The sequence below is a fragment of the Loxodonta africana genome, chromosome 4 (genome assembly GCF_030014295.1).
Source record: "Loxodonta africana isolate mLoxAfr1 chromosome 4, mLoxAfr1.hap2, whole genome shotgun sequence".
Lineage (NCBI taxonomy): Eukaryota > Metazoa > Chordata > Mammalia > Proboscidea > Elephantidae > Loxodonta > Loxodonta africana.
In genome coordinates this window covers 188,083,962-188,096,678 of record NC_087345.1, presented here as the reverse complement: position 1 = coordinate 188,096,678, position 12,717 = coordinate 188,083,962, and the positions used below count along the sequence as shown (strand labels likewise).

Here is a 12,717-nt window from a genome sequence, read left to right as displayed (position 1 = left end):
GTTTCTCATACAAAATCTTATGTACACATTGTTATGTGACCCTAGTTGCTCTCCCTACAGTGTGACAGCACACTTCTCCTCTCCACCCTGTGGTTCCCAGTGTCCATTCAACCAGCTTCTGTACCCCTCTGCCTTTTCATTTTGCCTCCAGACAGGAGCTGCCCACACAATCTCATGTGTCTACTTGAGCTAAGAACCACACTCCTCGCCAGTATCATTTTATGTCTTATAATCCAGTCTAATCTTTCTGTGAAGAGTTGGCTTCAGGAACGTTTTTAGTTTTGGGCGACCAGAGCGTCCGGGGACCATGACCTCTGGGGTCCCTCCAGTCTCAGTCAGACCATTAAGTCTGGTCCTTTTACTAAAATTTGAGGTCTGCATCCCACTTTTCTCCTGCTCCAACAGAGATTTTCTGTTACGTTCCCTGTCAGGGCAGTCATTGGTGGTAGCCGGGCACCACCTAGTTCTGGTCTCAGGCTGACGGAGGCTCTGCCTTATGTGGCCCTTTCTGTCTCTTGGGCTCATATCTTCCTTGCGTCTTTGGTGTTCTTCATTCTCCTTTGCTCCAGGTGGGTTAAGACCAATTGATGGATCTTAGATGACCACTTGCTAGCTTTTAAGACCCCAGATGCCACTCACCAAAGTGGAATGCAGAACATTTTCTTAATATACTTTGTTATGCCAGTTAACCTAGATACCCCCTGAAACCATGGTCTCCAGACCCCCAACCCTGCTACTCTGTCCCTTGAAATGTTTGGTTGTATTCAGGAGACTTCTTAGCTTTTGGTTTAGTCCAGTTGCACTGACCTCTCCTGTATCATGTTGTCTTTCCCTTCACCAAAAATAGTTCTTGTCTACTATCTAATTAGTGGATACCCCTCTCCCTCCCTCCCAACCCGCGTAACCATCAAAGAATGTTTTCTTCTGTGTTTAAACTTTTTCTTGAGTTCTTATAATAGTGGTCTTATACAATATTTGTCCTTTTGCGACTGACTAATTTCACTCAGCATAATGCCTTCCAGATTCCTCCATGTTATGAGATGTTTCACGGATTCATTGTTGTTCTTTATTGCTACGTAGGATTCCATTATGTGAATATATCATAATTTGTTTATCTATTCATCTGTTGATGGGCACCCTTGGCTTTTTCCATCTTTTTGTTATTGTAAACAGTGCTACAATGAATGTGGGTGTGCATATATCTATTCACGTGAGGGTTCTTATTTCTCCAGGGTATATTCCAAGGAGTAAGACTGCTAGATCGTATGATAGTTCTATTTCTAGCTTTTTAAGAAAGCGCCAAACTGATTTCCATTGTTTGATTTCTTGACTGCTGCTTCCAAGGGCATTAACTGTGGATCCAAGTAAAATGAAATCCTTGACAACTTCAATATCTTCTCTTTATCGTGATGTTGCTTATTGATCCAGTTGTGTGGATTTTCATTTTCTTTATGTTGAGGTGTAATCAGTATTGAAGGCTGCAGTCTTTGATCTTCATCAGTAAGTGGTTCAAGTCCTCTTCACTTTCAGCAAGCAAGGTTGTATCATCTGCATATCGCAAACTGTAAATGAGTCTTCCTCCAATCCTGATACTGCATTCTTCATATAGTCTACCTTCTTGGATTATTTGCTCAGCATACACATTCAATAAGTATAGTGAAAGGATTCAATCCTGATGCACATCTTTCCTGGCTTCAAATCACACAGTATTCCCTTGTTCTGATGGAGCAACTGCCTCTTCGTCTCTGTGCAAGTTCCTCATGAATACAAATTAAGTATTCTGGAATTTCCATTCTTTGCAATGTTATCCATAATTTGTCATGATCCACACAGCTGAATGCCTTTGCATAGTCAATAAAACACAGGTAAACACCTTTTTGGCATTCTCTGCTTTCCACCAAGATCCATCTGACATCAGCAATGATATCCCTCATTCCACAACCTCTTCTGAATCTAGATTGAATTTCTGGCAGTTCCCTGTCCATGTATTGCTGCAACTGCTTTTGAATGATTCTCAGCAAAATTTTACTTGCATGTGTATTAATGATATTGTTTGATAATTTCCACATTCTGCTGGATCACTTTTATTGGAATGGGCACGCATATGGATCTCTTCCAGTACGCTGGCCAGGAAGCTGTCTTCCAAATTTCTTGACATAGACAAGTGAGCACCTCCAGCACTGCACTCGTTTGTTGAAGCATCTCAATTGGTATTCTGTCAATTCCTGGAGCCTTGTTTTTCGCCATTCCTGCTAGTGCAGTCTGGACTTCTTCCTTCAGTACCATTGATTCTCAAGCATATGCTACCTCCTGAAATGGTTGAACGTTGACTGATTCTTTTTGGTTCAGTGACTGTGTATTCCTTCCATGTTCTTCTGATACTTCCTGGGTCATTCAATATTTTCCCCATGGAATCCTTCAATATTGCAACTCGAGGCTTGAATTTTTTCTTCAGTCCTTTCAGCTTGTGAAATGCCAAGTGTGTTCTTCCCTTTTGGTTTTCTAATTCCACGTCTTTGCACATTTCTTTATAAAACTTTCCTATGTCTTCTGGAGCTACCCTTTGAAATCTTCTGTTCAGCTCTTATTCATTTCTTCCATACGCTTTAGCTACTCTACATTCAAAAACAAGTTTCAGAGGCTCTTCTGACATCAAGTTTGTTTTTTTTCTTTCTTTCCTGTCTTTTTAATGACCTTTTGTTTTCTTCATGTATGATGTCCTTGGTGTAATTCCACAGCTCGTCTGGTCTTCAGTCATTAGTATTCAATGTGTCAAATCTATTCCTGAGATGCGTTTCTAAATTCAGGTGGCATATGCTCAAGGTCATATTTTAACTCTTGTTGCTGAAAAAGGTATTTGCATTGAAGAAGCTGTTGGTCTTCTTCTACCATGCCATCTCCGACATCGTTTCTATCACCAAGGCCATATTTTTTCATATACCAATCCTTCTTCTTTATGTTTCCAACTTTCACATTTCAATCACTGGTAATTATCAATGCATCCTGATTGCATGTTTGATCATTTTCAGACTGAAGCAGCTGGTAAAAATCTTTAATTTCCTCATTTTTGGCATTAGTGGTTGATGAGTAAATTTGAATAACGATCATATTAACTGGTCTTCCTTGCAGGTGTGTGGATATTATTCTATCACTGACAATGTTGTACCTCAGGATACATCCTGAAATGTTCTTTTTGATGATTAATGCGGCACCATTCCTCTTCAACTTGTCATTTCCAGCATAGCAGACCCTATGATTATCTGATTCCAAATGGCTAATACCAATCCATTTCAGCTCACTAATGCCTTGGATATTGATTTTTATGTAATTTTATTTTAGACAGCTTTCAATTTTCCTGGATTCATACTTCGTACATTCCATGTTCTAATTATTAATGGATGTTTGTGGCAGTTTCTTCTAAGTTTGAGTAATACCAGCTCAGCAAATGAAAGTCTCAAAAGCTTGACCCCATCTACATCATTAAGGCTGACTCTACTTTGAGGAGGCAGCTCTTTCTCAGTTGTATTTTGAGTGCCTTCCAACATAAGGGGCTCATCATCTGGCACTATACCAGACAATGTTCTGCTGCTATTCATAAGGTTTTCACTGGCCAATTTTTTCAGAAGTAGACTGCCAGGTCCTTCTTCCTAGTCTGTCTTAGTCTGGAAGCTCTGCTCAGATCTGTCCACCACGGGTGGCCCTACTGATATTTGAAATACTCGCAGTATAGCTTTCAGCATCATAGTAACACGCAAGCCACCACAGTACCACACTGAAAACGTACATCCACACAAATACCTGCACATGAATGTTTTTAACTGTTTTATTCATAATTGTCCAAAACTGGAAGCAAGAAAGATATCCTTCAACAGGTGAATGGATAAATAAACTGTAGTACATCCATACAATGGAATATTAGTCAGTGATAGAAAGAAATGAGCTATCAAGTCACAAAAAGACATGGAGAAACTTAAATGCACATTGCTAAGTGAAAGAAGTCAGTCTGGAAACGCTCATATAGTTGATACCAATTATGTGACATTCTAGAAGAGGCAAAACTATACAGACAGTGAAAAGATGAGTGTTTGCTAGAGGTTCAGGGTTGGGGGATGAATAGGTAGAGCACTGGGAATTTTTAGGAGCAACGAAACTAGTTTGCATGATACTATAATGGTAGATACCTGACATGAATTTGTCATAACCCATGGAACTGTGTATCAAAAAGGGTGAGCCCTAACATAAACTATGAACTTTACTTAAAAAAAGTATCAATATTGCTTCATCAATTGTAACAAATGTACCACAACAATATAAGACGTTAATAATAGGAGATAGTGTGGGCAGGGAGGCAAAGGGGACATATGGAAACTCTCTGCAATTTCTGTGTAACTTTTCTGTAAATCTAAAACTGCTCTAAAAAATAAAGTATACCTAAGAAAAAAGATCAAAGTAAGTCAGCTCTCCAAATTTATATCTTTTCACCAAGAAAAAAATGTAACTTCATTTTTCAACAAAATCACTAGGTAAGAAAATGGAATAGATTTTTACAAAAAAACTCTCGTTGCTGTCAAGTTGATTCCCATAGGACAGAGTAGAACTGCCCCATAGTCTCCAAGGAGCGGCTGGTGGATTCAAACTGCCAACCTTTTGATTAGCAGCCATAGCACTTAACAACTATGCCATCAGGGGTTCCAGATTTTTACACATAGTAAGAAAAGCATAAGCAAAACTGACAAATTTATGATCACTTTTTTGTCTACTAGAGGAAAATATTAAGAAAATATTATTAAGAAAATGTTTCAATAAAGGCTAGTAGCAGTGATGAACTCTAGCCAAGAATAAAAGATAAATGTAGAGCTCTAAAATAAAATTTTAAAAAGTTTTTTTGAATGAATATTAGGAAAAAATTGTGTAGGAAGGGCCTGTAATGCTCACGTACTCACTTTTCACCACCCTAGATTTCACTGTGATACCGTCAGTGCTTACCACCTAAAACCATTCATCGGAATTTTTATTATATTATGTATATTATATGTATTATAGATTATATTATATTAAAACACACACTTTCCAAGGCTCACTGGAACAAAATGAAGGACCCATTTAACATTTACAGACAACTAAAATTGAAAGCGAAGACAATAAAAATGTCAACTGTACAACACTGGGAGATATTAAAAAGTATACCCCTGGAATTAATTTGAAAATGGTATATATTCACAACCTTTACACAGGCTTCACTCCCACACTCACTAACTTTAAGCCTCTGGGCTAAAAGGTGTCCAATCTCAGTATTTCATTTGATTTGTGGTCTCCTTTGCCCATATGTTACAAAATCACTACTTTTTAAATTTCAAATGCCCATTTATCCCCTTTCCCTTCCATTCTCACTGAAACCATCATAATTTCCTGCTGGACTTCCAGCCATGCCTTCCAGCTGAGATAGACAGGGGACTAGAATTTAGAGGCAGAAGTACAAGGTCAAGCAGGATGCCTTCTCCTTGCTATTCTTTCAGCCTGAAACGTCCTATCCCAGGTATCCTAACGGCTGGGTTCCTGCCATTCCAGTTTCAGCTCAAACACACTGACCCCATTCTAAACTAGCCTCAACTTTCCAGCCCCAGTGAAGTAATTATTTGACCCACAAATGTTTACTTTCTTCACAGTACTTGCCACTACGTGAAGTACTACTGTTTTGTTTGTTTTTGCACATCTCTTCTCTAAAGCATAGGGTCCACAAAGCAAGGGCCTTGTCTTGTAGACTCCACCCACAACAGTATCAGGGAAATGTTAAGTCCACGAAAAATATTTATTTGATGGATTATTGAACAAATAAACAGATTAACACTCCAGATAACATGGATAGCAAAAGATACTAGAACACACAAGGAAAAGTAGCCTGAAGACAAATCATAAAAGCCATGAATGCCTGGAAACAAAAGTCATCACTAACATTTTCTGAGCTCATGTCATGTGTCAGACACAGCCCTAAGCATTTTATCTGATGAATACTATACATGGTACTATTATTACCCTCACTTTACATGTAAGAAAATGCTGCATAGAGATGTTAATGAACTTGACAAAGGTCCATATGCTAATAAGTGGCAGAACTATCACAGAAACCGGAATTCTTCCACTCTCACTGTGTGTGTCCTATATGTATGATGGAAGACACAGGGGAAAGATGGGAAAAAAACAGTGGCCTCTGCCCACACAGAGCTTAGATATCTGGTACAATACACAAATTCAAACCCAATGCCATCAAGTCGATTCTGACTCACAACAACCCTATATGACAGAGTAGAACTGTCCAACAAGGTTGCAGAGGCTGCAATCTTTATGGAAGCTGACGGCCACGTCTTTTTCCCGCCGAGCGGCTGGTGAGTTCAAACAACCGACTTTTCAGTTCGCAGCAGAGCACTTTACCACTGCGCCACCAGAGCTCCTGGCACTATACAAACACAAATAAAAAATTTCAACAATGACACGTGCTCCCTCAGTAGTGAGAACTTTGTATCTTTTTTGTTCTTGTTGCTGTGAGCCATCAATTCCACCCAATTTGATTCTGACTCTTAGCCACCCAATATGAGAGCCACCCACAGGGTTTCCTAGGCTGTTATTTTTACAGGAGATCGCTAGATCTTTTCTCCTACAGGGCAGCTAGTGAGTTCGAACCACCAGCCTCTTGGTTAGGAGTCAAGAGCTAAACCTTTAGCACCACAACGGCTGAAATCTTTACCATTTACACACACCTTCCCAAATATATCTGCGGCTCCAAACCAGTTTATTTTTGGTCAGAGGTACCGTGGCAGTCCCAGTAAACCCACCTAAAACGTTGGAATCACTTATCTCATCCTACTGTTTTGTCTCTTTTGATCAGTCAGTTCTCACTTCTTCACATTCTTCTATTACCTTCCCTTTCATTTCAAACACCACTTGTTTGCTTGGCTCATTTGCAATGCTCTCATGATTGGTCTCTACTTTCAGTTTCTGGAATCTCCAACTGTTCTAAAAACTCTGCTTTTAGAATGTCACTTCCCGATTCAGAATTCTACAACTGCTCCTTTACACGTACCCCAAAAAAACAAACCAAACCAAACCCATTGCTGTCAAGTCAATTCTGACTCACAGCAAACCTATAGTAAGTGTAAACTTCTTAGCATAGTGGCTTGTTCACTCTGAAGCAGCAGCAGCTAGATCTGCAGATTAGGTCTGGATTCACTAATGAGTTCCAAAGATCTCTGTGTATACTCTTGAGCCAGTATACTTTTTAAATGCAGTTTTGTATGTTTAATACCATCTGATAGGGCAAGCCACTACTCTCTTTCCCTCACGGAATAAAATTTAAACTACATTACATTAACTATGCGGTATCTTTCTCATTCCATATTTCTACTCTTATTAGTTTAAACTTGATAGACATGCTTTTAAAATAATTTAAAGACATAATTTAAAATTTAAACTACAATTTTATTTTACATGGATCCCATTCTTAATTTCTTTTATGTCATTATATTTTTATAATCAAATTTACTAACTACATATAAAAAATATTTATCATAAATATACAAAAACCATTCAAAAAAATGATTTCTTAAAATTGTATCCTCTGCCACAAATGTAACACCTGACCGTCCCGCTCAGGCGTACTGCACCAGTACGTATTCTTCTCATTTGTTTTGTCAACAGAGTAGCCTATACGCTTCTGGGATGTTAACAGTAACACAATTAAAATCTGACAAGAACTAATAACCTAAGATAATTTGGGAGCCTCTAAGAAATCAGGCATTTCAGTGTATTTAGAAAATTCCATTACAAGAGACATTCTCACACTAATACCTACTAGATTATAGGAGCTGTTTGTTATCAAACTACTACTTCAAGTACTCCACTTCATGGGCCAGTAGATCTAGTAGAGATATGCAGAGCTACTAAGGAAGGTGAGAGAGGAAGGTTATTACTTTTCTTTACAATCAGAATCCCTAAGTCACCTATGGTAATAACTACCCATCTTTATAAATCAATCAGAATAAAGAAAATGCTGGAAATTACTTTGTAAAAATAACATTCAAAAATACTTTTGAAACAAAACCTGATTTTTTTCTCCTTTACATTTCATTACACAGATTTTTTTATAGACTATGACTAGAAAAAGGAGCCCTGGTGGCACAGAGGTTAAAGCACTCAACTACTAACTGAAAGGTTGGCAGTTCAAACCCACCAGCCACTCCATGGGAGACAGATGTGGCCATCTGCTCCCATAAAGACTACAGCCTTGGAAACACTATGGGCAATTCTACTCCTTCCAATAGGGTTGCTATGAGTTGGAATCAGCTCAATGGCAATGGTCATGACCAGAAACAAGTGACAGTTTCAATGACCTGACTGCCCAGCAAGTAAAAGGTCTACTGACTAGTAAGCAGTATTCATCTGATTACTGTCCACTATATCCTCTACGAAAAGGATTTCACTAACTATTCTACCAATATAATTAAGTAAATAATTATCAGTCACCTGATGCCAACATCACATAGGCTAAACAAAATACTCTGTAAGCTGCATCCCATGAGCCATCAGTTCAAAACCTTTGCTACAGACTGTGGAAAGTTATTAAATGATTTTAGACAGTGATCAAATTTGCACTTTAGAAAAGATAACACAGAAGGTTACTGAGTAGAACCAATTAAAAGAGATTAAAGACTGGAAAACCAGTTACAGGAAATTATTATTAATAGTCCAGGTGAGAAACAATGAAAGCCTTGAACTATAATAGCAGTAAAAAGGAAAGGATGAATTTAAGAAACACTGGGAGGGCAGGAGTAACAGGGATCAGGTAGAGAGAACCCTAAGTTAAGGATAACTGAGATTTCTGGCTTAAATATCTGGATCTATAGTACCACCATTAAGTAAAATTGGTAAAAGCTGGGGCAACTGTGTGGGTGAAAGTTAACTCACTCAGCTTTGAACATTCGCCTGGGATAAACGAATATTTTTGCGGTGATTATCAACACAAAGGTTGTAGCTAAAACTAGAAATTGAAATCATCCCAAAAAGAATATGCAGTTTAAGAAAAAGGATGACAATAGAAGCTATGTGGCTAAAGGAGTGTGTCTGAAAGAAGACTAGGGTAGAAGGAAATAGTTAAGTCAATGGGCTTTAAAACCAGACTGATCTGGGTTCAAACTCTGCCTTTGTGATTTACTGGTTGGTTGACCTTGAGCAAAGCCATTTAACCTCTCTGAGCCTTGGTTTTTCCATCTGTAAAAATGGAGATACCAACTACCTCATATGGCATGTGCATGTATGTGCGTGCACATGTATGTGTATACAAATGTTTGCGTACATACATGTATGTACATATATTACAATATTTAATAAAAGCTCACTAACAGCAGCTATTGCTTTGGTACACAGAGAGGAAGGAGAACCAAGAGAATTGTGTGCTAGAAAACTAAGAGAAAAGCAACTTAAATCTCTACCGAGTCAAGTCAGCTAAAGAGGGAGGGATCCCACTGCATGGCACACGGTCTAAACTCTCTCTCAGCATCTGTACACACAAAGGCCCCCTCATCCCAGCCATAGCAAAAGCACACGTGTACTCTCACTCTTGTCCTTAAAATTCCCCCACACCTTAGGGACTTCTTCAAGTTCTATTTATGACTGGTTCACTTCGGTGGAGGAGAGAAAAGAAATCTAATGTCAAGATGCTTTAGGTACAACAGACGCTTCTGTAAAAGACAAAGCCACAGTAAACCTTGTGCTTGTCGGCTATGGCTGGTTTCTGGTTTTATTACATTCCGCTTTCTTAAGAAGAAATAAAAATAACTAGGCTAATGAGAAGTAAGCCCCATGTCTAGATACCTTAGAGTGAGTAAATTCTAGCTCTGTTACAAAAAAAACCTTAGGGATTATACACCAGCGAGGAAAAGGCCCGCTTCCAAAGGATGAACATGCCAGGAGAACTGAGTCCTGGTCACATGTGATTCTCCTGCTTCTTGTTCGCTGCAGTCGAGTTGGCTGGCTCGTCGCGACCTTATGTATAAAAGAACGAAATGTTGCCTGGTCCGGCACCATCTTCATATTCATTGGCATATTTGAGTCCATTATTGCTGTTATTATGTCAATCCACCTCACTGAGGGTTTTCCTCATTTTCACTGACCCTTGCCCAAACACGGTATCCTTTTCTAGTGATTGGTTTACTCCTGCTACACACAGTGTAACTGTACAGAAAATGCTTTGAGACTGAACTAGACTCCTCAGCTTCTCCCCACTGAGAAACTGAAGCAGGGGCCCATCTGTTGCCAAAGCCATGATGCACAAGGCAAACTATCACTGCATCTGTCACAGGCCAAAACATTTCAAGAGGGACATCCTAAGTCCAAGAGTGAAAGGTTCAGGTGCTTAATGCCAATATTCCTTATTTATCCACTATACTACTTCAGTAAACAGGCCTCTGCCCTCTAAAACTAGCTCCTCATTTTCATTGGTCCACATGAACAGGAGGATCAGAATATGCTGTTAAGCAGTGTTATGGAACAAACAGGGTGGCAGTTAACACAGAAGACCTGAGCAGGAGACTGGATAGAGAGGAGGAAAGTTCAAAGAAACACTGGTGAAGGCATCAGAACTAATCCATTCAGAGAAGGGAATAAAGTATTCCAGACATATTGAACAGCACGAGGAAAGGCAGGAAAATGTGAAACCATGATAACTAAACATGGCTAGAGGATGGGGCGCAGCACTGGTGGCAAGTGGTTAAGACTTTGGCTGCTAAAGAAAAGGACTGCAGTTCGAATCCACCAGCCGCTCCTTGGAAACCCTATGGGGAAATTCTATTGTCCTACATACAGAGTTGCTAATGAGTTGGAATTGACTAGATAGCATAGGGTTTTTTTTTTTTTTTTTTTTTTTGGTTTAGAGGATGGGGGAGGAGAGTCAGTAAATCTTATAAACTTCCAAGAGGAAAATTACTGAGTATTTTGACCAATAGTGCTTCCAGGAAACATAGAATACTGAATCCTAGAGTCAATTAAGAGCATAGATTTACTCCACTAAGTCCATCTATCTGGATCTATCAAGATTTAACATGTATTACAGTTATCAGCTGGAAGCTCTGTTGGCATTGTGGTTAAGTGCTACAGTTGCTAACCAAAAGGTCAACAGTTTCAATCTACCAGGTGCTCCCTGGAAACCCTAGGGGGCAGTTCTACCCTGTCCTATAGGGTTGCTACGAGTCAGAATCGACTCAACAGCAGCGGGGTTTTTTGATTTATAGTTACCAGATAATTTGAAGAAATAGAGCCCTACCATTAAATGCGGTTTTACTTTTTACTAAGTCTATCCACATACTGCCTAGCTCCCAAATAGCTACCTGACCTGACCACAGACCTCTGCCCACAGCAGAGAAAGGTCCTTGTAGAAGGGAATGTTTCAGTTCTGCACATTTCAGTGCGTAACAATAATAAACTATTCCTCCAATTACTGAACGCAGGCAATACTGTTTAAATTATCAAGCATTTAAAAACATACCTACCTATATAAACAGTCCATATAGTCTGCACCTTTGCTATATTCTTCCCAGTATCTATGATACATAACAAGTACTTGTTCTTCAGACTCCAGAACTTTCTATAAAAAAGGGAAAATATTTTTACTTGGGAATCACTAATGATTGCCACTTGTAAGCTATAAAATACATCAAAAATTAATGTTCTAAAATAAATAATTCAAGCACTATAAATTATATTTACAAATCATATTCTAATTTAACTCCCTTTAACAACAATGAAACAATTGGAAAAAAAAATGAGTCTTAGACATGAAAGTGAAGCATCCATGATAAAGGGTAAACCGTTTCACTCTCCCAGATAAAAGGACAAAATCTAATGGTTGGATGTTATCCCTGGGCTAGAGTATTTTATTAAGATCAGTTTTAAATAGAAGAACATAATTTTATTGTCACGCACCTAGTGTTTCCTCAAATTCATTACTTTTGATCAGTCTGCTAGTTACAAAAGTACACCACCACTCCAAATGATTCTCTTTTGTGAATAAGACTATTTACGGAAATTGATACCTTTTCCACATTCCCCAAAATAAGCTGTATACAAACCGTGGGAATCAAGAGCAAGAGAAAACTTGGTTTTAACACACACCATCCAGAGGACACAGAAGCACATTTTAAAGCTGAACAACCCTTGCTTTGAATCCCTGCTCCTTTAATTACTAGTTATACGATTATGAGCAAACTGATTTACCTTAGAGAACTTAACAATGCAGTGCTTGATATAAAGTATCTTAAATATACATGATTTTTAAAATGCTGTTTAAGAAACAAAATAAAGAATTTGAACTTAACGTTAAATTCACCACTGAGGAAAAAGCAGTAAGTCAGCCAAGTAACCATGCAACTATAAACAGACTCATACCATGCAACATTCCTTACCTTATGCAAATGCCGGACGTGATTTTCCAAAAAAATTTTAGTTTCTGTATAAAGTCTTTCTCCAAGGGGTTCAGGGTAGGCCACACATAAAGCATAGATGTCTCTAGTTAACTTGTTAAGGTTTTCATATCATTGGAAGTATTTTAAAACATGAGATTTAACTCAATTTGGGCATTAAAATAAAGAAAAAAAAATTTTTTTTTTTTTGCAGTTTAGGCTTTCAATATACATATATATATAACTAAGGTAAAATACACAACCATGCTTT

General features: G+C 38.4%; 1 protein-coding gene across 6 annotated transcripts in view; it reads right to left on the bottom strand.

Moving 5' to 3' along the window:
- CUL2 (cullin 2) overlaps nucleotides 1-12,717 on the bottom strand; it is a 131,437-nt gene that overhangs the window by 75,967 nt on the left and 42,753 nt on the right. For 5 of the 6 annotated variants that reach the window (XM_010600265.3, XM_023539772.2, XM_064285097.1 and 2 more), the window contains 2 exons: nucleotides 12,450-12,552; nucleotides 11,538-11,632 (listed from right to left, as the gene is read on the bottom strand). In XM_010600265.3, the coding sequence (XP_010598567.1) occupies nucleotides 11,538-11,632; nucleotides 12,450-12,552 (198 nt within the window). Of the gene's footprint in view, nucleotides 1-7,846; nucleotides 7,868-11,537; nucleotides 11,633-12,449; nucleotides 12,553-12,717 lie in introns of those variants that run through there. The other variant, XM_064285098.1, reaches the window with a different exon arrangement.